Consider the following 26,772-nt stretch of genomic DNA (forward strand, 5'->3'; position numbering starts at 1 on the left):
CCAGTAGGTGCCGTTCTCTGGAAGCATCTGCCAAACCCAGATTCATCCAGCAGACTGAGATAGTTAAAAGGTGATTCATCACTCCAGATTACACCATTCAATGCTCCAGTGGAGGTTGGTTTTACACCACTCCAGACTATGCTTAGATTTGCGCACGGTGGTCTTAGGCATGTGTGCAGCTACTCCATGGAAAGTCTTTATTTTTTTGGGATGCACAATTCTTGTGCTGATGTCGCTTCCAGTGGCAGTTTGGAACTCTGTAGAGAGTGATGAAACAGAAAATAGGTGATTTTTACGTACTGCACTTCAGCATTTGGTGGCCTTGCTCTGAGTTTGCACATTCTACTGCTCTATGGCTGAGCTGTTATTACTTCCACTTCACATGACTAGCACTTACAGTTGACCTGGAGTAGATCTAGCATAGTAAAAATTTCAATAAGGTTGTATCCTAGGACAGTTACAGGTTTAAAATCACTGAGCAATGTACTCTTCAGTACAACCCATACTACTACCCATGTTTGTCTATGGAGATTGCATGGCTGTGTGCTTCATTTCATGCACCTGTTTGCAAGGGGTGCGGCTACAACAATAATTGTCCACAAACTTTTAGCTATACAGTGTAAGTACAAAATGTTGTACCCCTTGGCACTATCCGCCATAAATTCACAGTGGAGGTGCTATGTACTTAGCACAATCTGCCTTATAATTACGGCAGTGTTAAGGGATCACCTTGTCTAGTTACACACGATGACCAAGTAAAGATGACTACTGTCTCCGACAACACGCCATCTTTACTAACTGCCAAGGGGGAAACTCAGAACCCCATCAAAGCATCGATCACTGTGTTTGGCCATTCAATTCTACAATACATGTAGAATTTTACGAAGTATATTGGTATCATTTTTGTCACTGAAGTTAGTACAGTAAATTGGATATACTACAGTTGTATTAAGAGTTGTCACAGGAGCTATCAGAAGATGACCCAGATCACAATTGAACAAACTGCTTTATCCAACAGTGGCACACATTTAATTAAGTAGCCTTCAAACTAGAGTCCGGAATCCCAACCTCCACAGGAGTTCCCACAAAGACAGGCTGTGCCAAAGTGACTGCATGCTCTGTAGCTTGTTCCAAGTGGCACAACATATTGGGCAATGAAATGGCATATCTGTGGAAAAATGGCAATATTCAATTTGCACCATGCGCTGCCCTTTATCTTCTGCAAAACATCTGTTTGGCCAAAATACTAGCTGCACCACTTGAAAATTCTTGAGGGGTGTAATTTACTTAATGGTTCACTTCTCTGGGTTTTCCACTGTAGTGGTACCTCAGCATCTCTGCAAATATGACAAGACGCCTAAAAACCATTACAGCAAAATCTGCGCTACAAAAGTCAAATGATGCTACTTCCTTTGAGTCCTGCCGTGTCAACAATTTACAAACTACTGTACTATGGAAAAATTGCGTAACAAATTGTTTTTTTTCTCCTACTTCCCCTTGTGAAAATTAAATATGGAGCCAAAACTATATACAATTAGAAAAAAAAATGTTTTCATTTACACAGCCCAATTCTAAAAGATTATATGAAATAACTGTTGGATCAAATTGCTCACTACACCCCTAGTTGAATGTCTTGAAAGGCGTTGTTTCTAAAGCTGTGCATTTGGGGGTGCTTCTAGTGTCTTGGCACAAAAACATCCTATTAAAAAGGAGTCCCCAAAATTCACAAGGGTCTTCTATATTTCTGAGGCCTGTGTTTGAGTCAAGTAGCACATTAAGGCCACATATTGAATAATAACTATTAAGTTGTGCTTCTGTTAATAACTGTGTTTTACGGAAAAATAAGAATTAAAATGGAACAGCTGCAAAAATTAGGCATCTACCTTCCTGTTAAACACCTTAAGCGTTAACAATTTTCTAAACGCTGTTTTTAATACTTTGAGGGGTGCCGTTATTAACGTGCTTTTTTATTGGGGTGGTTTTTAATATATATTCCACTGAGTTATTTTAGAACTGAATTGGTCCATAAAAAATATATATATTTTGAAAACTTTCTTGAAGATTTTAAAAGTTTGCTGCTAAACATAGAAGTCTTTAAACAGGGCAGACGATGATAGGAGCTTGCCTAGGACGACTTTGCCACACTAGAGGGGGAGCAATGACCGCTTCAGTCAGTGATTGAGATGCTCAGTGGTAAAGAAGGCCCAATGAGCATGCTTGGCGGTAAACTCACCACTCCCCAATCCTCACCAGCATCAGGACCAAGAGTGGCGGCACCGCCTGAACCATACTACAACGACCCAGTACAGTGGAGATAGCGGACAGAACAGAAGAGGAGCAAGTAGAGTTGAGTATGATTAGTTTGAGGCAAATTTCCACAAGGGGGCACCGTCTGCGGCAAATTTCCACAAGGGGGCAACGCCTGTGGCACTTTCTACAAGGGGGCAACGCCTGTGGCACTTTCTAGAGTGACAGTGACATTTAGGGCTACAGTCTGATATGAGGGCACAGTGTGTGACATGATTTTATTCCGGGGGGAACCGTGTGTTGGGGGGGCCAAATTTGCCTAATCTGCACAGGGCGCTAAAATAACAGGACTCGGCCCTGCTTCCAACATCCTAAAAAACAAAAAAGTTATATGCCAAAATTAGGTACACATATGGTAAATGTTTATTATTCGGTAGCTTGTGGTATGACTGTTTTCCAAGCAGATAAATAAATTTAGAAAACTGCAAATTTTTCCAAATATTCGATAGTTGTGTTGTTTTTTTTTACAAAATTTACCACTAAGGTAATTACGGGACCATAGACTTCTATTGGCCACGGGTACCTCCCAGTATACTTACGGGAAGGTGCCAGTGCCGTTAAAAAATATAGAACATGTCCTATTTCAGGCCGTAATAACGGCACGGGCAGGCCCTTAGAAGTCTATGGCGCTCCCGTAATTACGGGTGACTAAGTGTGTACACCCGTAATTACGGGAGCGTTGCTAGGCGACGTCAGGGGATAGTCACTGTCCAGGGTGCTGAAAGAGTTAACTGATCGGCAGTAACTGTTTCAGCACGCTGGACAGTGACTACCGATCACAATATAGATGAACCTGTAAAAAAAAAAAATAGAAGTTCATACTTACCCAGAACTCCCTGCTTCTTCCTCCAGTCCGGCCTCCCGGGATGACGTTTCAGCCCATGTGACCACTGCAGCCAATCACAGGCTGCAGCGGTCACATGGACTGCCGCATCATCCAGGAAGGTCGGACTGGATGTGAAGAGAGGGACGCGTCACCAAGACAACGGCCGGGTAAGTATGAATTTCTTTTACTTTTTCTGCGGAAAGAGCTGTCCCTTCTCTCTATCCTGCACTGATAGGGAGAAGGGCTGCCGATTACTGCAGTGCAATTTTGCTGCGAAAACGTGCCCGTAAATACGGGTGCAATACGGGTCGAATACGTGTGACCAAGGACCCGTATTTACGCCAGTATTTACAGGAGGACAAAAATAGGTTCGTGTGCATGAGGCCTAACAAAGTATAAAGTGTGACAAATAAAATAATCTCAGAATCACTCAGGTGAGTAAAAGTATTACTCTCACATAAAGTAACATTTTTATTTTAATGCGGTCATTTTTTTTTTGTTAACTAATGTTGCAAAAAGATGCTTAGCTGTCAACTCTGGATTTTCCTTTAATTGGTGTCAAGGAAAACTGATGTCACTTGCATCAGGGTTTCTATTGAGAACAGAAACCACGATGCATTGCCGGATCTCTTGCATGACACCCTATTGACTTAAATCTGATAGGAGTGTCCACAGAGTTTCCAAACAGAGCCTCTGACGGCAGTTAATAGAGCCCAAATTGTCAGATACATAACACAATTGATCGAAGAGGTGGCCCTACGCGGACGTGCCCTACTGGCGTATGTGAGTGGAGGCAGGCTCCGCAGCTCCCACTATCCTCATCCTAACAGTACATACTTACCTTGCTCCCAGGGGCGTAGCTAAAGGCTCATGGGCCCCGATGCAAAAGTTCTTATTGGGCCCCCCGCAAACTTCTCATGGCCGACGGTCCGCAGCTTTCAGCTGCATCGCTGGGTCTCCTAAGTGACAACAATGCAGCACTAGCAGCCAGGTGCGTCACTAAGGGCTTAAAATGTCAGGGGAAATACTCCAAATACATATGTGTCCACCCAAAAAAAAAAAGTGTGTATGGGAGACAGCATAGCATATCTATAGCACTACGACCCTATAAACTATGGATAGGATTAGATACAGTGGCTCAGCAGACAGTATCACACATGATAGGATTAGATACAGTGGCTCAGCAGACAGTATCACACATGATTGGATTAGATATAGGGCCCAGCAGACCGTATCACACATGATCGGATTAGATACAGGACTCCGCTCGCTGACATTGCGGCTCCAGCGCTGGACCCAGGAAAGGTAAGAATAATAATTTAGCTTCTTTATGTGTTACTGATTATTTTTGTGTGATTGTTTTTTTACAGGTTCGGTTGTTGGACTTCGGATATGAGGACTTCAATGACGGCGTTTTTTTATTCTCAATAAAATATTTTTTCTATGTGCTTGTATCTTTTTAAACTTTATTATTACCGCCTTAGTAATGGCCGCTGGCTGATTGACAACCTCCATTACTAAGGCGGGGCTTAATGTTAGCAGGTGCAGAGGCTAACACTAACTCCCATTATTACCCCGGTACCCCCCGCCACCAGGGGTGCTGGGAAGAGCCGGGTACCATCCAGTACTTGACCATCTGTAGTGACGGTCGGCCACTGGGGTGGCCGCAGGCTGGTATTATCAGGAGGGGAAAGGCCAAAAACTCGTGATTCATAAAGATGTACCCTTTCACTACTATGCCTCTTTTAGTGACAGTGAGGGGAGGCACGTGGGGGTACATTGTAAAACGTTCCGCTGGGAATGTATAGTGGTTGTGATGTACATTCCTCCTCCATACTCCAGCGTAAAGTGTTAGGGTATGTTCACACGGCCTATTTTCAGACGTAATTCGGGCGTTTCACGACTCGAATTACGCCTGAAAAGACAGCTCCATTACGCCTACAACATCTGCCCATTGCTTGCAATGGGTGTTACGATGTTCTGTTCAGACTAGGTATAATTTTACGCATCGCTGTCAAAAGACGGCGTGTAAAAATACGCCCGCGTCAAAGAAATGCATGTCACTTCTTGGGACGTTTTTGGAGCAGTTTTTCATTGACTCCATTGAAAAACCGCTCAAATTACGTCCGTAAAAGACACAGCGAAAAACGCGAGTACTTGCATAAACGTCTGAAATTCGGGAGCTGTTTTTGCCTGAAAACAGCTCTGTAATTTCAGACGTAAATTTGCTACTGGGTGTGAACATACCCTTAGAGAGGTTGTCAGATTTACCTGATGATCCGACAGTAATAAATCGGGGATTTTAATAATGTCATAGATGTGGGTATGGATTGGTTCCCGACAGTGATGAGGAGGGGTGGATTAGGTCTGACCTATATCAAAAGCTGGTTTTAAAGTGCAAACATTCCTTTACGAATTCATATATAAAATACATTATACATGAGAATAGAGAGTGTATTCGTGAATAGTGAACAGACAGCTTCCCACTCAAGAGGTCCTAACTAAAGAAAAGAAAGTTTGTTTACCCTTTGGAAAGGATAAGGAATGTATTAAATAGAGCCCTTCCAAATATAGTTGAATTCCAGGAGAGACCTATGATGGCCTACAGAAGGGGTAAAACAATCAAAAATAGTGTGGTCAAGGCTGATATTGGGGCAAATCGAAAGAGCCAAAAACTTTTTTGGCCCCTCCAAAACATGGTTGTTACCCATGCCTGGGATGCAACATCTGTAACAATATGATCAAGGGTAGCTCCTTTAGTCACCCACAAACTGGTAGATTAATGAACATCAAGGGTTTCTTCACATGTCAATCATCTATTGTTATCAATTTGTTGAGCTGCCCCTGTGGTCTTCACTATGTGGGTGAGACCACAACAGAAGTGCGTCTCAGGATGAGAAATTATAAATCCAATATCAACACAAAGACAGGATTTACCGGTGTCAAGACACTTTTTGTAAAAGAAACATGGTGTGTCGCAATTAAAATTTAGAATCATTGATTCAGTACCCCAAATGAGACGAGATGGTGATAGAGGTTGTAGTGGATATATAGGTTGGAAACCATGTCTCCCAAGGGGCTAAATATGGAGCACCCTTTGGCCCACATATCTAGAAACGGTGAAGGGTAACTTGCCCTGATACCGGAGGGTTGCTATCGGTGGGCTTTCTCGAAGGTATAGTTTGTTCCTTGCATATGTATAATCTAGGGTCTAATTTGGACTTTTATATATATTTTTATCTGATTCTAATGTGTTTGTACTTATGAATACTGCATATTAATTGTTTTTTTTTTTGTCTTTTTCACATCCTTTAGACACGTAGCTCTATGTGAAGCAATATGAGGGATGTTGGAAAGTAGCAGAGGCCTATTCTCTGGGATCGTAATGTCCAGAGTAGAAAAAAATATATTCGTTCTTCAAAGATTCTTCTCCCAGAATACAGCGATGTAGTTTTTTGTATGTTTTTACATTTTTTGATTATAAAGTCGTAGTGAACTACATAGTAGAGTACCCGCCTTATTTGAACCATGTTCCATATAAATAAAGTGAGCTCCCTTTTTTTAAACAAAAAACGCATGTTGATTACATTTGCAATATGCGTCCTTCCCTTGATATCCCTTTTAAGTGCGAGAGCTCATTATGTCCGAATGGTGACTACTGTCACATTGACAATTTATTAGGATATATCTTATTTTGATACATGGTAGCCCTTTAACTGCGGTCATATAAGTGCTGGTTGTCTGCTCCCCCCCCCCCCTTTTATTTTGATTCATGCTATTTCTGGCATCCATTTAGATGCTGTTCTGTGCATGAATTCAAATTTGCAGACTTTTTCTACTTATAAAAATCTATTTTTCCTTATGTATATCTTCTATTTACATTATAGCTGCTGTTGACGAATGCGCAGAATCACTGGAACGCAAGCTCTGTTTTTGAGCATGCGCAATAGGGATCTTCCTGCTTTATGCGCTCCACTGGATTAAACTTCCGGTTTGGATGCCATTTTCGAGCATACGCAGTAGATACGCGTGGACGATACATGCTGGTTAAGTCTGATATTGATGCTATACCACTAACTAAGTTTTGTATACACACATACATACATATACACATTTAATTGACCTCTGCATCTTTCTAAATCAGCTTAATTGCTAGTTTAATCACCGTTCACGATTTTTATACACTATTCTCATGTACAATGTATTTTATATATGAATTCATAAAGAAATGTTTGCACTTTAAAACCAGCTTTTGATATAGGTTGGGTATCAGATTTATAAATGTATTTTATGTACATTGTACATTAATAGGCTGTGAATTGCTGTATGTACTTCCTACTTATACTTGACACCGTGTGCAGTATGTGACCGCTTGAGAAAGGTTCACGGTTGAACCGAAACGTCGCTCCCTCGAGGTGAATATATCCCCCCTATTTCATCTACTCTGAAGTCCTGGTGCATATAATATAAATATACATACATACATATACACACACACACACACACACATATATACACACACATACATATATACACACACACACACACACACACACACACACACACACACACAGAGAGAGAGAGAGATCACGACTGTTAACAAGACCAGACAATTGGGTACTGAGCTGACACAGAGGGTGTCGACCACTGAAGAACATTACGTTAGGGATAACACTCCAGATGCACTAGCCGACTGGAAGGAAGCCCAAAAACTGCTACTAGATTATATAAAGGAAGAAGCTGCTAATAAACGATTATTTTTGAAACCGTACTATGAGTAAGGAGAGACGACTGGTAGACTGCTAGCCAACATAGCGAGACCACAGCGAGAAGGGGCGTTTACCAATCAATTGCAGGATAGTGGAGGGCGAATGCTTACAGAGACATCTCACAGGCGCTGAAATCATTTTATATTATATAGTTCCAGGGTAGACTACACAGACTATCTTTTGAAGGACTATCTGGAAGGGGTTCTGTGGGTGAAATTGAGTGAAGCGGACAGGGAAATGTTGAAGGGCTCCTGACTACTGAGGAAGTGCAGCAAGCAATGAGATCTATGGCAAATGATAAAGCACAGGGATGGATGGTTTGCCCACTGAAATATTTAAAACGCATGGGGATGAACTACTGCCTCATTTACTAGCCAAGTATAAAGACAGCTTTGATAGAGGATAGATGTTTTTGAACATCCAAGCGACTCTGGAGGGCCCCCACTATAAGGCTATACTGTCTTTGGATGCCGCTAAGGCATTTGACGTGGAGTGTTGCTACTTATGGGCGGTGTTCGAAAATTTCGGGTTTGGGCGGAATGACTATACCATTAACTATTTGCTAGAATACGGGCTAATGGGGTGTTATCCGAATCGTTCTCTAGCGAGAGGGACGCGTCAGGGGTGTCCAGTCTCCCCGTTGCTGTTCGCTTTGGCGATAGAGCCTCTGGCAAATATTTTGAGACAGCATTCGAGCATACAGGGTTTTAGATACGGGGATCCGGAGGAGCGTATAGCCTTGTACTCGGACTACAATTGATGTTTTTAGGGCGTGTGGAGAGATTCTTGCCTGTGGTTGTGGATGTTCATGGAAGGTTCAGCAGATTTTCGGGCCCGACGATCAACTGGACGAAGTCGGCCTTGATGCCGCTAACCACAAAGGAAATGCCGGTGGTTGTAGGGGGTGTAAAAACAACGTGTCCACTACTTTAACCCCTTCCCACGATTGGGCGTGACTGTACGTCCAGAAACCAAGTGAGTTCCCGCAGACGGGCGTACAGTTACGCCCTGCAGATAAAGCGAGCACAGGAGCTTCAGCGGCTGTCAGCTGTTATACACAGTTGACATGCCGCTGCAATGGCTTTTACCGCCGATCGCAGCCATTTAACCCCTTCAATGCGGCTGTCAATGACATCCGCCGCATTGAAGTGGTTTACAGAGGGAGGGAGCTCCCTCTGTACCTCCCGGGCGTCCCCGCGATGGTTGCTATGGCAACCAGGAAGCCGTTGCTAGGCTTCCTGGTTGCCCAGGTACGGAAGCCTATTAGGTCCTGCCCGAGGCAGGACCGAATACGCTAACTATCAGTTGATGAATGACAGTTACAATACACTGCACTACATAAGTAGTGCAGTGTATTGTACCGGGCATCAGAAGACCAGATCTTCATGTCCCCAGGTAAGTGTAAAAGAAAAAGTAAAAAAATAAAAAAAAATAAAAAAAAAAAAAGTGTGAAAGAAAAATAAATAAATAAATACAAACAACAAATCGTCCTGTTTCCCTGATCAACTCCTTTATTATTAGAAAAAAAATGAAAACATGAAAAATAACTGTACATAATAGGTATCGCCGCGTTCGGAACGGCCTGATCTATAAAAACGTCACATTATTTTTACCGCACGGTGAACACCGTAAAAAATTTTTAATAAAAAACAATGACAGCATTTTTTTTTTTGGGTCATCTGGTCTAAACAAAAAATGAAATAAAAAAAGTGATCAAAAAGTTGCAAGTAACGCAAAATGGTACCAATAGAAACTACAGTTCGTCACGCATAAAACAAGCCCTCCAGCAGCGATATCAACGAAAAAATAAAAAAAGTTATGGCTGTCAGAAAATGGCGACACTAAAACATGATTTTTTTTTTAGAAAAGAGTATTTTTATTGTGGGAACGTAGTGAAACTTAAAAAAACAATATAAATTTGGTGTCGCTGTAATCGTATCGACCCGCACAATAAAGTTAACATGTTTATACTGCACGGTGAACACTGAAAAAAAAAAAAAAAAAGTGCTAGCATTGCTGTTTTTTGGTTTCATCTCCCCCCAAAAAATATGGAATAAATAGTGGGAAAAAAAAATTAAAAAAAAAATCACATGTACCCCAAAATGGAACCAGCAAAAATTACAGCTCGTTCCACACAAAACGCACCCTCACACAGCTCAGTCAACGGAAAAGTAACACGTTATGACTCTCAAAACGCAACGATGCAAAATGATGGCCTATACTAATTTTTTAGGTCAAGTAGAATTTCACTAAATACCCCACATCATCATTTGCTGGACCCCACAGGTGGACCTTGTAGATGCAGCGGAGATGAGGAAACTTTAGGGCCTTGTGAGGCTTATAGGGCTAATGAAGAAGTCAAAGATTAGGCAACACTGGAGCGCAGATATTTTGTATAATACCCAACAAACCCGGCAAGTGCATAAAGGATTGGTTCAAAGCGTACCACACCAATCCATGGATTATTCTTTCTCCCCATTATTACATCATCCTATTATGCCCTGATGCACTCCGCCCAGCTTACATATACCCTGATGTACTCCGCCCACCTTACATACAGTGAAGGAAATAAGTATTTGATCCCTTGCAGATTTTGTAAGTTTGCCCCACTGTCAAAGACATGAACAGTCAAGAATTTTTAGGCTAGGTTAATTTTACCAGTGAGAGATTATATATATAAAAAAGAAAAAAAAAAAAAGAAAATCACATTGTCAAAATTATATATATTTATTGTGCACAGAGAAATAAGTATTTGATCACTTTGGCAAACAAGACTTAATACTTGGTGGCAAAACCCTTGTTGGCAAGCACAGCAGTCAGACATTTTTTGTAGTTGATGATGAGGTTTGCACACATGTTAGATGGAATTTTGGCCCACTCCTCTTTACAGATCATCTGTAAATCATTAAGATTTCGAGGCTGTCGCTTGGCAACTCGGGTCTTCAGCTCCCTCCATAAGTTTTCGATGGGATTAAGGTCTGGAGACTGGCTAGGCCACTCCATGACCTTAATGTGCTTCTTTTTTAGCCACTCCTTTGTTGCCTTGGCTGTATGTTTCGGGTCATTGTCGTGCTAGAAGACCCAGCCACGAGCCATTTTTAATGTCCTGGTGGAGGGAAGGAGGTTGTCACTCAGGATTTGACGGTACATGGCTCCATCCATTCTCCCATTGATGCGGTGAAGTAGTCCTGTGCCCTTAGCAGAGAAACACCCCCAAAACATAATGTTTCCACCTCCATGCTTGACAGTGGGGACGGTGTTCTTTGGGTCATAGGCAGCATTTCTCTTCCTCCAAACACGGCGAGTTGAGTTAATGCCAAAGAGCTCAATTTTAGTCTCATCTGACCACAGCACCTTCTCCCAATCACTCTCAGAATCATCCAGATGTTCATTTGCAAACTTCAGATGGGCCTGTACATGTGCCTTCTTGAGCAGGGGGACCTTGCGGGCACTGCAGGATTTTAATCCATTACGGCGTAATGTGTTACCAATGGTTTTCTTGGTGACAGTGGTCCCAGCTGCCTTGAGATCATTAACAAGTTCCCCCCGTGTAGTTTTCGGCTGAGCTCTCACCTTCCTCAGGATCAAGGATACCCCACGAGGTGAGATTTTGCATGGAGCCCCACATCGATGTCGATTGACAGTCATTTTGTATGTCTTCCATTTTCTTACTATTGCACCAACAGTTGTCTCCTTCTCACCCAGCGTCTTACTTATGGTTTTGTAGCCCATTCCAGCCTTGTGCAGGTCTATGATCTTGTCCCTGACATCCTTAGAAAGCTCTTTGGTCTTGCCCATGTTGTAGAGGTTAGAGTCAGACTGATTGAGTCTGTGGACAGGAGTCTTTTATACAGGTGACAATTTAAGACAGCTGTCTTTAATGCAGGCACCAAGTTGACTTGGAGCGTGTAACTGGTCTGGAGGAGGCTGAACTCTTAATGGTTGGTAGGGGATCAAATACTTTTTTCTCTGTGCACAATGCAAATAATTATAATTTTGACTATGTGATTTTCTGTTTGTTTTTTTTATATAATCTATCTCTCACTGGTAAAATTAACCTAGCCTAAAAATTCTAGACTGTTCATGTCTGACAGTGGGCAAACTTACAAAATCAGCAAGGGATCAAATACTTATTTCCTTCACTGTACATAGCTTGGTGTCATCTGCAAAAATAGAAATAGTGCTACTAATCCCATCCTCTATATCATTAATAAAGAAGTCGAATAATAGTGGTCCCAGCATGGTACCCTGGGGCACACCACTTATAACTCAGAGTAGGAATCATTGACCACAACTCTCTGGATATGGTCCTTGAGCCAATTCTCAATTCAATTACAAACCATACTTTCTAAACCTATAGTCCTTAAATTTACCCATTAGACGTTTATGAGGGACAGTGTCAAATGCCTTTGCAAAGTCCAAAAACACTATCCACAGCGGCCCCTCTGTCTAGGCTTCTGCTCACCTCTTCATAAAAACAAATCCGGTTAGTTTGACAACTTCTGTCTTAAGTAAAACCGTGCTGGCTGTCACTTATAATAAAAATTTTTGGTCACATAATGCTGTATATAGTCCCTCAAACATTTTCCCCACGATGGATGTTAAGCTTACTGGTCTATAATTACCTGGGGAAGACCTAGAGCCCTTTTTGAAAATGGGCACCTCATTTGCCCTGCGCCAGTCCCTTGGCACTATACCAGTCACCAGAGAATCTCTGAATATTATGAAGAGGGGGACTGAAATAACTGAACTAAGCTCTTTAAGAACTCTAGGGTGTAAGCCATCTGGTCCCGGGGACTTGTGTACATTTATTTTATTTAGATTGGACCATATCTATATTCATCCAATTCAGTATATCAACTGATATATTAACAGCACTGGCACCGGCTACATCAGCTGCTCTTTCTTCTGTTGTATATACAGAGCTAAAGAACCCATTTAGTAACTCTGCCTCCTCTTGATCCCCTGTGACCAACTCCCCATTACCACTATCTAAGGGTCCTACATGTTCAGACCTTAGCTTTTTTGCATTTCCATAATTGAAAATTTTGGGGGGATTTGTTTTACTATCCTTGGCCATCTGACTTTCATTTTGTATTTTTGCTAATTTTATTAAAAAAATTTTTACAGATTTTATTACACTCTTTATAATTTAAAAAGCCTACAGATGTACCCTCCGTTTTGGATTTTTCAAATGCCCTTTCTTTGTCCTGTATTGCCCTTTTTACAGAAGGTGTAAGCCATGTGGGGTTTAATTTTAGTCGTTTATACTGGTTACCTATAGGAATAAATTTTGCACTATAATTACCCAAAGTAGATTTGAAAATCTCCCATTTATCATATGTACCATTATCTGACATTAGTTCTTCCCAGTCTATATCCTGAATTGCAGTCCTCATCCTGGGGAAATTGGCCTTCTTAAAATTAAGTGTTTTTGCCCTCCCAGCCTGTGTTTGTTTTTTACAGTATAGCTAAAATATAACTATATTGTGATCACGGTTACCAAGGTTTTCACTAACATTGACATTCCCAACAAGCTCAGCTTTATTAGAAATGACCAGATCCAACAGAGCTTCACCTCTAGTCGGGTCTTCCACAAACTGGCCCATAACATTTTCCTGCAACAGATTGAGGAAATTTCTCCCCTTTGCAGTTGAAGCCGAACCATGACACCAATTAATATCCCGGAAATTAAAATCTCCCATTATTACTACAGTACCAGCCTATGCAGCCCGCTCCATCTGTTTATATAGCGGACCTTCCATCTCTTCAGTTATATTGGGGGGGTCTATAGATTACACCAAAAGTAATTTTTTCAGTGTTTACCTCCCTTTCTAGTTCCACCCACAAGGTTTCAACCTCCTCACAATCTTCACCCTCTAATGTCTTTCACACTCGCCTTCATATCACTTCTCACATACAGACATACACTACCGCCTTTCCTATTTGTCCTGCCTTTCCGAAAAAGTGTAAAACCCTGTAGATTTACAGCCCAGTCATGTAAAGAGTCTAGCCATGTTTCAGCAACACCAACTATAGCTATACTTTCTTCCAGTACCAAGGCCTTTAGCTCCCCCATTTTGCTTGCTAGACTTCTGGCATTTGTGAACATACACTTTAACTTGCCTTTCAGTTTTTCCACTTTCAGTATCCAAAATGTGATTATTTGACATTTGGGCATTTTTATTTTCATTGCCGTTTTGTAACGAAAGGATCTCCTTATTTCGTGGTCTAGTCCTCTTTCCACAGTCTATTTCTCCCCCCACCAATATAGTCTGACCCCTCTCTAACCGGACTACCCCTTCATTTTCTACATTGACCTTCCTCCTCTGCCCTAGATTAAATACTCCACCACCCCAGCTAGAATTCTCCCCCCCCCCCCCAGCACAGCAGACCCCCTTCCATTTAGGTGCAAATCTGTAGAATACAGTTTGTACTAGGGATGCACGAAGCATCAAAACTGGTTCGATACTTTGCATCCCCAAACCGTTCGATACCGTTATTTTATGTATTTCGATACTGAGCTGTGCGGTCGCACAGCTCAGTATTGTAACACATGAATGTATGAGAGCGGGGCTGTGGCTGTGTAATACTGCCATTGCCCTGCTCCTCAGTCCTGACAACAAGTGCACGCTGTCAGGATGAAGCGATGCGGCCGGCGCTGCACTAATGATTGCCGGCACTGAAGACAGAACATGGGGGTGCTTTGCAGTGCGCCCGCCATGTTCTGTCTTCAGTGCCTGCGCCGCCACTCATTGGTGCAGCGCTGGCCGCATCACCTCATGCTGATCGCGCACGCACTTCGGCATCATTTACACGAGCGTAATATACGCGTGTGCTTTTCACGCGTGTCGTACGCGCCTATATTAGGCTTTGGAGCAGTGCAGACAGTGCGTGAATTTTGCACAGCGCGAGTACGTTGCGTAAAACTCCCGACATGTCCTTTCTTTGTGCGCTGTTCGCGTGCGAACTGCGTGATTCGCGCAACAGCTGTCAAGCTCTGAATGTAAACAGAAAAGCACCACGTGCTTTTCTGTTTACAAACATCCAAACGGAGTGTAATAATGATGGCGGCTGCGCGAAAATCACGCAGCCGCGCATCATACACCGATGACACACGCAGCTGTTAAGTGCCTTTTGCGCCGCGTTTTATCCTCGATTAAAATGAGCTCCTGAGCGGCAATGAGGTGTTCCTACAGCCTCCACTGCGCCTGCGCGTTCGTTTGATGCTGTCGGTGTGACACTGGTGGTCACATGGTCAGGCATCACGAATCTGGTGGGTGAGTGTGATTGGCTGGTATGGAGTGCGCCGCCGAGGCCGGGGGGAGGAGTTACGTGTACATAGTAACTCAGAGTCCCGTAGTGAAGCATGCCGCTGATATCTATGCGAGCATGCTTCCGTGGTGTACAGCAGAATATCTGCTGCTGAAGTAATATCGCTGGCATCTTGGCCAGACTTATCAAGCTACAGACCCCTGACGATAAGTATATTGAAACGCGTAGGGTTGGTTTCAAGTGAGGAATTAGAGCGTAGGAGACAGTGGCATTGTTGTGTACCTGAGCATTAGGAGTTTTTGTTGCGGCAATCGCGGGCTCCAGTGTGTTTGAGGGTTTAAAGAGGCTCTGTCACCAGATTTTGCAACCCCTATCTGCTATTGCAGCAGATAGGCGCTGCAATGTAGATTACAGTAACGTTTTTATTTAAAAAAAACGAGCATTTTTGGCCAAGTTATGACCATTTTTGTTGTTATGCAAATGAGGCTTGCAAAAGTCCAAGTGGGTGTGTTTAAAAGTAAAAGTCCAAGTGGGCGTGTATTATGTGCGTACATCGGGGCGTTTTTAATACTTTTACTAGCTGGGCGCTCTGATGAGAAGTAACATCCTCTTCTCTTCAGAACGCCCAGCTTGTGACAGTGCAGATCTGTGACGTCACTCACAGGTCCTGCATCGTGACGGCCACATCGGCACCAGAGGCTACAGTTGATTCTGCAGCAGCATCAGCGTTTGCAGGTAAGTCGATCTTCTCGTTACTTCTCTTCACAGCGCCCAGCTAGTAAAAGTATTAAAAACGCCCCGATGTACGCACCTAATACACGCCCACTTGGACTTTTGCAAGCCTCATTTGCATAATTACAAAAATGGTCATAACTTGGCCAAAAATGCTCGTTTTTTAAAAATAAAAACGTTACTGTAATCTACATTGCAGCGCCTATCTGCTGCAATAGCAGATAGGGGTTGCAAAATCTGGTGACAGAGCCTCTTTAAACCACTGTTACACCAATGTTCAAACGCTGATTCCAATTTTTGTATCTTTGTGGTACATCCAGGTATATAGGGTTCACAATTGAATGAGGACCTGGAGTATTTTGTTTAATACGTTTTTAACACACACGGTGGGGCTTTTCACAGTGGTGATTGTACCCCTGTTTTTAGAGAGTTACAAAATAAAGTTATATATATTTTACTCATATCACTTCAGTGAATTAATAGTAATTAACCCCATCATCAACCTCACACATTAACCTAATGTTGTCCATTATGACTGAGAAACATGATGGAATTACTATTGATGTGAGGCACATGGAGGTTCCAAATTTATCACATCTCATCACAAAACGTAAGAACTTTTTTTTTTATTATTATTGTTGGTAAAAGTATCGTTTTGATATAGAGTATCGCAATACTACACAAAGTATCGGTATCGAAGTCCAAATTCTGGTATCGGGACATCCCTACTCCATACATTCATTATATCTTGTGTGACATAGAAGCATCTGCTACGTTTTACAGTTAATAATTTCCCTGAGAGTAGCAGTTCTTTAAATTTCAAATTTAACAAAAAATTGTTAGTTGATAGACAAAAGTATTTTCCAGAATGTATATGCTCAAAATAGAGTAGTAGAAGGCAAAAAACAGCACTGTGAAGCTGTCATTTTTGATTAACCCCTTCCTGACATTTTCCGTATGGGTACGCCGTGGAAAGCTAGTGCTTCCCGCAATTTGCCATATCCATACGACAAATGTTTGCCACCGGCTCAGAAGCTGAGCCGGTGCCATCAACGGATCTCAGCTGTATCTTACAGCTGACATCCGGCTGTAATGGTGGGGACCGAAATTGGCTTCGATCCCTGCCATTAACCCCTTCAATACAGCGTTCAAACGCGATCGCTACATTTAAGGTGTTTGCAGCTCATCGGAACCCCGGCAATGAAATTGCCGGGGTTCCGGTGGCTGCAATGGCAACCGGAGGCCTCATACTGGCCTCCCGGTCTGCCTAGCACGGAAGCCGGTCAAGATCCCCCCGGCGGCGTAGCCTGATTGGCTTCCGTAGCTGCCGGCAAGATGGCGCCGGCTCAGGAGCTGATTCGGCGTCATCAGCAGTGGATGTCAATTGTATGTTACAGCTGACACCCACCTGTAACGGCAGGTACCTGAGCTAGCTCCGATACCTGCCATTAACCCCTTCGATGCAGCAATCGAAAGCGATCGCTGCAATTTAGCGGTTGCTAGCAGATCACCAGCCCTGGCAGGCAATCAGGACTGGCGACTGCTGCTTTGGCAACAGGATACACAATGGCCTCCTGCTCTGCCATTACGGAAGCCGATTAGGCCCCGCCAGGAGGCGAAGCCTAATCGGCTTGCGGTCAGTGAATAACTGACAGATCAAATACATTGCACTACGTAGGTAGTGCAATGTATTAGAAAAACATAAATCTGACAGTTGGACCTTCAAGTCCCCTAGTGGGACTTGAGACAAAGTGTTAAAAAAAAAAAAAAAAAGTTAAGTAATAAAATAAAACACAAATCGCCCTGTTCTGATAAAGTCCTTTATTATTGAAAAAATAATATGCGACCGTAACAACCTAGGGTATCAAAATATTATAATATTTATTGCACGCGGTGAACAGCGTAAAAAAAAAAAACCCGTAAAAATCTATACAAGAGTTTGTTTTTTGGTCACACTGCCCTACAAATATTGGAATAAAAAGTGATCAAAAAGTGGCACGTATCCAATAATGGTACCTATAAAAACTATAGCTCGTCTCGCAAAAAACACGCCCCCATACAGCTCAGTCGAGAAAAAAAAAGTTAAAAAGTTATGGTTCTCACAACTTGGAGACACAAAAAATATTTATTTTTTTTACAAAAGTAATTTTATTGTGCAAAAAGTTGCAAAACATAAAAAAAAGTGCTAAAATATGTATCGCCGGAATAGGACTGACCCGCAGAATAAAGTTAACATGTAATTTAGAACGCGTGGTGAACGCTGTATAAAAAAAAATTATTAAAAAAACCGATGCCAGAATTGCGGTTTTTTGGTTACCTGGCCTCCCAAAAAATAGGATAAAAAGGTGATCAAAAAGTCGCATGTACCCCAAAATGGTACTAATAAGAACTACAGCTCGTCCCACAAAATAAAAGCTCCCATACCTCTAAGTCTATGAAAAAATTAAATTAGTTATGGCTCCAATAAGTCAGGAAATAAAAAATATGCAGTTGTGCAGCCCGAGGGGAACATTTGTTCTGTTTGAAGAGGCAATTTATCAAGGACCTAAAATTAGGGAACCAGGAAGGGGAGGGCCCAAACATATCTGCTGGAAGCGAGGGTGCCCGTATTATACCAGGACAACACTTTCCCAGCAAAATTCCCTAAACTGCAAAGGTGCGGAGTGTGGACCAAAAGGGGCATAAGAAAGGATGCCATATATCAGTGCGACACCGGCCTGTGCAGAAAGGATTGCTTCACAGCGTAACACACATCTAATGCTCAAATCTACTATCAAGTAAATCCGCTCTCCAAAAGCCAAATGGCACTCCCTTCGTTCTGAACCCTACAGTGTGCCCAAAATGACAGTTTACTTCCACATATATGGCATAGTCATACCCGGGAGAACCCTTTTAACAATTTTTGGGGTGTGTGTCTTCAGTGGCATAAGCTGGGAATTACATATTTGCCACTGAAATGGCATATCTAGGGAAAAATATAAATTTTTTAATTTGCACCATCCGCAGCGCATTCATTTGTGGAAAAGACCTGTGGGGTGAAAATGCTCACTACACCCCTTAATAAATGCCTTGAGGGGTGCAATTTCCAAAATGGGGTCACTTCTCAGTTTTTTGTTTTTTTATTATTTCCCATCTGAGCCCTGTAATTGTGAAACAATACTTTGTAAATCACCAAATTAGGCCTCAATTTTACATGGTGCTCTTTCACTCCTGAGCCCTGTCGAATGTCCGGGCAAAAGATTAGGGCCACATGTAGGGTGTTTCTAAAACCGGGAAACACAGCATAATAATGAGAGCGGTCATGTTATGGTGGCACAAGCTGGGCACCACATATTGGCATATCTATGGAAAAAATCCCATTTTCACTCTGCACACTAATTTCTACAAAACAACTGCAGGGTTAACATGCTTACTACACCCCTAGGTAAATGCATTGAGGGGTGTAGTTTCCAAAATGGGGTCACTTCTGGGGGGTGGGTTTGCACTGTTTTGGTCCCACAGGCGCCCAGAAACCAATCCAGCAAAATCTGCACTCCAAATGGCGCTCCTTCCCTTCTGAGCCCTGCCGTGTGCCCAAACAGCAGTTTATGACCACATATTGCCGTACTCGGGAGAAATTGCTTTACAAATGTTGGGTTCTTGTTTTTCCTTTATTTGTTGAGAAAATGAAAAATTTGAGCTAAAGCTACGTCTTATTGAAGAAAAAGTATTGTTTTTATTTTCACTGCCAATTCTAATAAATTCTATGAAACATCTGTGGGGTCAAAATGCTTACTACACGCCTAGATGAATTCCTCAATGGGTGTAGTTTCCTAAATGGAGTCACTTTTTGGGCGTTTTCTTTGTTTTGTCCCCTCGGGGGCTTTGCAAATGTGACATGGCCTCCGCAAATCAATCCTGCTAAATGTGATCTCCAAAAGCCAAATCGCGCTCTTACCCTTCTGAGCCCTGCCGTGTGTCCAAACAGCCGTTAATGACCACATATGGGGTACTGTTTTACTCAGTAAAAATTGCTTTACAAATTTTGTGGTGCTTTTTCTCCTTCAGTCCTTGTGGAAATGAGAAAAAAAATTACCTAAACCTACATTTTCTTAGAAAAAATTTAGTTTGTCATTTTCAGGGCCTACTTCCAATAATTTCTGCAAAAAAACCTGTGGGGTCAAAACGCTCACTATACCCCTAGATCATTTCCTCAATGGGTGGTTTCCAAAATGGGGTCATCTGTGGGGGGTTTCCGCTGTTTTGTCCCCTAAGGGGCTTTGAAAATGTGACATGGCCTCCGCAAACCATTCCTGCTAAATTTGAGCTCCAAAAGCCAAAAAGCGGTCTTTCCCTTCTAAGCTGCCGTGTGTCCAAACAGCCGTTTATGACCACATATGGGGTATTGTTTTACTCAGAAGAAATTGCTTTACAGATTTTGCGGTGCTTTCATTTTCCTTTAGTCCTTGTGGAAATGAGAAAAAGAAAAAAATCGCTAAACCTACATTTTCTTTGAAAAAAATTTAGATTTTAATTTTCACAGCCTACTTCCAATAATTTCTGTAAAAAACATGTGCGGTCAAAATACTCACTATACCCATAGATAATTTCCTTGAGGTGTGTAGTTTCCCAAATGGGGTCACTTTTGGGGGATTCCCACTGTTTTGGCACCGCAAAGAGGCCTTCAAACCTGACATGCCTAAAATATATTCTAATAAAATAAGGCCCCAAAATCCACTAGGTACTCCTTTGCTTCTGAGGCCGGGGCTTCAGTCCAGTAGCACGCTAAGGCCACATGTGGGATATTTCCTAAAACTGCATAACCTGGGCAATAAATATTGAGTTGCATTTCTCTGGTAAAACTTTGTGTTATAAAAAAAAAAAATAATTGGATTAAATATTAATTTCTGCAAAAAAATATGACATTTGTAAATTTCACCTCTACTTTGCTTTAATTCCTGTGAAACGTCTAAAGGGTTAAGAAATTTTCTAAATGCCGTTTTGAATACTTTGAGGGGTGAAGTTTTTAAAATGGGGTGACTTTTTGGGGGTTTCTAATATATAAGGCCCTCAAAGCCACTTCACAACTGAACAGGCCCCTGTAAAAATAGCCTTTTGAAATTTTCTTGAAAATGTGAGAAATTGCTGCTAAAGTTCAAAGCCTTGTAACGTCCTAGAAAAATAAAAGGATGTTCAAAAAACGATGGCAATCTAAAGTAGACATATGGGGGATGTTAGTTCGCAACAATTTTATGTGTTATAACTGCCTGTCTTACAAGCAGATACATTTAAATTGAGAAAAATGCGAATTTTTTGCAATTTTTCGCTAAATTTTGGTGTTTTTCACAATTAAATACTGAACATATCGAGCAAATTTTGCCAGTAACAAAGTCCAATGTGTCACGAGAAAACAATCTCAGAATCGCTTGGATAGGTGAAAGCATTCCGAAGTTAATACCACATAAAGTGAAACATGTCACATTTGAAATGAGGCTCAGTCAGGAAGGTCAAAAGTGGCTAAAGAGGGAAGGGGTTAATAACAAAGGAAAAATAGGAGAAAATGTAATTCTAACCTTTGCAAGTTGGGGAGCTAATACTCCAGTTTCCATTACCAGTGCAGGATGCAGAATATTCACCAACAACATGTAAACCTTTATTGCACGTAAATGTCACAGCATCCAAGTACGTGTATTCATCCTTCTCTGGGGTATAGGTGCCATCAACTGGGGACTCTGGTGCAGGGCAGATAGCAGCTGTAAGCAAAAGAATAATACAACTTTGTATGGACTCTTCAAGACAATTCCTTTTCTTTGGTGTGACAGATTGTAGGAGCTATCATTAAACACAAGCATGTTTTAACAGGTAGTAGAGAATGTCAGCGTCTGAGTCTAAGGCCCCATGCACACGAACGTGCTTTTGCGGCCGCAATTCCCCCGAAAATCCATGGGAGAATTGCGGCCCCATTAATTTCTATGGGGCCATGCACACGACCGTAGTTTTTACGGTCCGTGCACGGCATGGGAGCCCGCACCGAAGAAAGAAAGGACCTGTCTTATTACGGCCGTCTTCTGCGGTCCAGGCTCATTGAAAATAATGGCCGCGGCCATGTGCATGTCCCGCAATTTCCGGGCGGCTTGCGGCTGACAGTCCGCTGCCGGCCGACCCGAAAATCACGGCCTGAAAAGACCCTAATGACCAGCTACATTTTTCCCTCTCTGCCTTTCAGCTGCCATAACTTTAGTTTTTTTTTTTTATTGACGTGGCTGTATGAGGCCTTGTTTTATGCGAGAGAAATAGGTTATTTTATGGGGGGGTAAAAAAATATTTGTTTTATGCCGTGAATATAGGAAAAGGCGATTCTCGACATTGTTTTTCTTGTTTAGTTTTATCCCGTTCACATTTCATACTGATTAATCCGTTAGATTAATTCAGGTTATTACGGTCGTGTAGATACCCAATATGTGTAGGTTGTTTTATTTAGTGTAGGGGCAATAAAATGTATTTTATTCAAAATATTGACTTTTTTTTATTTATTTTTTTGGTTACTTTTTTTTTAAAATCCCATTAAGGGATAACTTTATTTATAACTTTACTTTTTACTTATAATGTATTAGCATAGTCCTGTATGCTAGTACATTACACTGTGTCACTATGACACAGCCTGCTGATTGGGCAGCACATAGTGTGCCCGAACAGAAGGCAAACGGAACAGACAGCCCTGGGGTCCTTTCTAGGTCCCCAGGGCTGACTGCAGAGGGATTCCCCGGTGTTTGATCGCATCACCGGAACGCCGGTGATGCGATCAAAGAGGGGAATTCCCTTTGATCATGCCGCGGTCACAGACCGAGGCAATCAAAGGGTTAAACAGCTGGGGTCCGAATGTTTTCCGACCCCAGCTGTGTTCGGGAGGCTCCTCTGAGATCAGGAGCTGTTCGTTACAGCTCTTGAATGGAGGATGAGCGCTCTACAGGGACGCCAAAAGACATTGTTGTAGGCTGGGGACCTGCACCGCCTGCCGTCAAAAGACGGTGGGCAGTCATTAAGGAGTTAAAACCACGAGGAATTAATACAGAAAATTAATGGGAAATTGTAAAACTTTTAATTATACAAAAAAAATAACAATTTGCTGAAACCCAGACAACTCCTTTAACCCCCTTGGCGACATTCCACGTACGTGACAGTTGATATGGCGGAAGTATGGAGTGGTCTCATGGGCTGACCATGCTCCATACTGGGCAGGTGTCGGATGAGCATGTGTCGAAATTCCACATACCTATATGTGGCAGCCGCGATGGGGGAAATACGGAATGGGCTCACGGGCCGTGTCTGTTAAAGTCTGAACCGGTATTGCCGAGTCGTTAAAGTCTGAGCTAATCTAAAATTATTTAACCCGCATATTAAACGCTGTAAAAAAAATAAAATTAAATAAAAAGACAGAATTGCTGTTTTTTGATCACCTTAGCTTCCACCTTATCTTCCAGAAATAATTAAATAAAAAGTGATCAAAAAGTTGCTTGTCCCCCCAAAATGGTACTAATAAAAACTACAGCTTGCCTTGCAAACAAAAAAAAAAAAATAAGTCATTACACTGCTCAAGCAACAAAAAAAATGTAAAAAAAAAAAAAAAGTTACAGGTCTAAGAACATAGCGACAGAAAATAAATGTTACTTTTTAACAAATAGTTTTGTTTTTGTAAAAGTAGTAAAACATAGAATAAATTGAACAAGAAAACAAGTCGGAATTCCTGGTTTTTGCCCATTTCACCTCAATTAATTTGTCTTCAATCTCCCTGTACATTATATGGTATATTAAAAGGTGCCATTAAAAACTACAAATCATCCCGCAATAAACAAGCCCTCATACGGCTATGTCGACATAATAAAAAAAGTTACAGCTTTTGAAAGGCAGGGAGAAAAAAAATCTAAAATAAAAAAAATAAAATTGGCTGCATCTCCAAAGAGTTAATTTGTCATGTCACAATGACAACTATCAAAAGTTGTTTTTTTTTAAAAAAAAACAACAAAAAAAACAAAACTTTCCTTCACAGTTTCCACAGAGAACAAAAGTAAAAGACTCAGAAATATTTTTGACCATTGATGGACACACTGCTGTGGTAAGCAGATGACTTTGTGGTTCTTTATGGAGACATTTCATGATGAACCTGACCACTACATTCTAAAATTCCTGTTTTTGAGAAGACTTTCCTTTAAAAAAAAAACGTTACTTGGTACGAGAATTGAACCAGTACACAGCACCCACTGAAAACTATGTGCAGTGCGGCTAATGCATAGACAAGCTGTTTATTCAAGGAAGGGCTGCTCTTTGCAGCAGTGCTCTGCCCTGGTTAATAGAGGGGAGGTCTCAAGTGGTGTTCCCTCCTCTAATACGTCCACATGCTCTAACAAGGCATATTGATAAGGTGCAGACAGAACCACTATTCGTACTCTTGGGCAGGTTCCTAATGACATATTCCACTTAACTAAAATAGAATAAAGACCTATTGATTTTATTGCTTTGATTACCTTCACATAGAGGGGCAATATTAGTCCACAATCCATCTGCTTGGCAATCTCGATAATTTTTTTTGTTTGATAAACGATAACTAAAGATACAAGAACAAACGGAGCACATGAAAACACTCAAATTACAAAACTAAAATTTTAACTACAATAAAGAACCTAAAACCCAATTAAATCAAATTTATATTGAACTGAACAAAAAACATTTAAATTGGAAATAAGAATGAACCGTTACATGCAGTATTCAGTCTGTATTATAACGATTATTTCAGATTTTATAGTGTACAACCTTCTCTTGTTCAAGTGCCACATTGTCAAATTGTACCTGCCAGGGGCCGCATTAAAACGTTGACTCTTTGTAATTTATTTACTGTTAAAATGCAGTTTTATCCATGCAAATTGTGTCTCCCTTCCTGTAATCTGCTGTCCAGCCCTGTTGTCAAGCAGAATCTATCTCCAGTTATAGACTCACTTCAGAAAGTGAGGGTTTGTCTCTTTACTGCCTGCCAATACAAGTCTAAGGAGGGGAGTTGCAAGCAGATGGAGGGAGCAGAGAAAGAAAGATGCAGACATACACATCTATGGAGAGGGGAGCAGAAGTAGAGTGAGAAATACACGCAGACATTTGCCGAAGCTTCTTAGTAAATGTTACTATCTTACACCAGTGCTGGATTCTCAGCTACACTGCTCATGTTAAGCTATACTTAACGGGTCAGTACGATTACAACAACAGCAAATGTATACCGTTTTTTTTAGTTTTTTTTTTACTACTTTTACATAATACCATAAAAACACTTTTTGGGCATTGTTTTTTTTTTTTTTTTTTACAGAGTTCACCAAGCGGGATATAGAATGTGACTAATGTTACGCAAGTTTCATAGTTCAGTTCTTTACGCGACACCTAAGTGGTTAAACGTCCAGGATGGGCACTAGCTCTGATCATGCCAGTTACAGCTGTGTGTTAGCTGGGGTATACAGCTGACATGCTGGTGACGGCGCAAACTTCGCTTCTGAGACCTTAACAATACACACCGTAACTGTACGGCGGTTTACAAAAACCCCTTCCAGACAGTGGCGTGCGTATGTATATATATATATATTATATATATATATATAGCGGATGTCGGGAAGTGATTAAATTTGTACATGATTGGTTAAGCCCTTTTAGTTCGGTTCTTTTTTGGATCTTTAGGACAAAGCATCCATTTTAGTTTTATTCTTAGTCACATTAATATTGTTTTATTTTTAGTTGATGCAACTGTATAAAGGCTAGTTTTTATGCAGAACGAGACATTTTGTAATATAACTATTTTGGTGTATATATAGATTAACTTATTTTTTTTAAGGGGGGGTTGTAAAAAAAGAAATAAAAAAAATAAAAAAAAAGCAATTACGTTTTGTTTTGCATCTTAAACTTTACGCCACTCACTGCAATATAAATAACGTTATCTTTATTCTATGGATTAGTAGAATTAGGACAATACAAAATGTTTTTTTCCATCTTTTACTACTTTTGTACATTAAAGAGGCTCTGCCACCACATTACACCATGTTCCAAATTATTATGCACATTGGATTTAAGGGTCATAAACATTAATTATTAGTTTTTCAATTAAACTCATGGATGGTATTGTGTCTTGGGGCTCTTTGGATCATTGTGATCGATCTCAGACACCTGTGATAATTAGTTTGCCAGGTGTACCCATTTAAAGGAAAACTACTTAAGGACGTTCCACATTATTAAGCAGGCCACAGGTTTCAAGCAATATGGGAAAGAAAAGAAAGAAAAAGGATCTCTCTGCTGCCGAAAAGTGTGAAATAGTGCAATACCTTGGACAAAGTATGAAAACATTGGATATTTCAAGAAAACTTAGGCGTGATCATCATACTGTGAAAAGATTTGTGGCCGATTCAGAGCACAGATGGGTTCGTTCAGATAAAGTCATAATGAGGAAGGTTTCTGCCAGACAAATTAATAGGATTAGGAGAGCAGCTGCTAAAATGCCATTGCAAAGCAGCAAACAGGTATTTGAAGCCGCAGGTGCCTCTGGAGTCCCGGGAACCTCAAGGTGTAGGATCCTCCAGAGGTTTGCAAGTGTGCATAAAGTTATGCCACCCCTAAACAATGCTCACAAGCAGAAACGGTTGCAGTGGGCTCAGAAATACATGAAGACTAATTTTCAAACCATGTTGTTTACTGATGAGTGCCGTGCAACCCTAGATGGTCCAGATGGATGGAGTAGTGGATGGTTGGTGAATGGCCACCATGTCCCAACAAGGCTGCGACGTCAGCAAGGAGGTGGCGGAGTCATGTTTTGGGCTGGAATCATGGGGAGAGAGCTGGTAGGCCCCGAGGGTGTGAAAA

At 41.5% G+C, this 26,772-nt stretch overlaps 1 protein-coding gene across 4 annotated transcripts in view; it reads right to left on the bottom strand.

Moving 5' to 3' along the window:
• Positions 1-26,772, bottom strand: part of LOC142743190 (complement decay-accelerating factor-like) — a 178,961-nt gene that overhangs the window by 93,214 nt on the left and 58,975 nt on the right. For all 4 annotated transcript variants that reach the window (XM_075853686.1, XM_075853683.1, XM_075853684.1 and 1 more), the window contains exons 6-7: positions 24,411-24,490; positions 21,462-21,641 (exon numbers count right to left, since the gene is read on the bottom strand). In XM_075853686.1, the coding sequence (XP_075709801.1) occupies positions 21,462-21,641; positions 24,411-24,490 (260 nt within the window). The remainder of the gene's footprint in view (positions 1-21,461; positions 21,642-24,410; positions 24,491-26,772) is intronic.

This window comes from Rhinoderma darwinii, chromosome 2 (genome assembly GCF_050947455.1).
Source record: "Rhinoderma darwinii isolate aRhiDar2 chromosome 2, aRhiDar2.hap1, whole genome shotgun sequence".
NCBI lineage: Eukaryota > Metazoa > Chordata > Amphibia > Anura > Rhinodermatidae > Rhinoderma > Rhinoderma darwinii.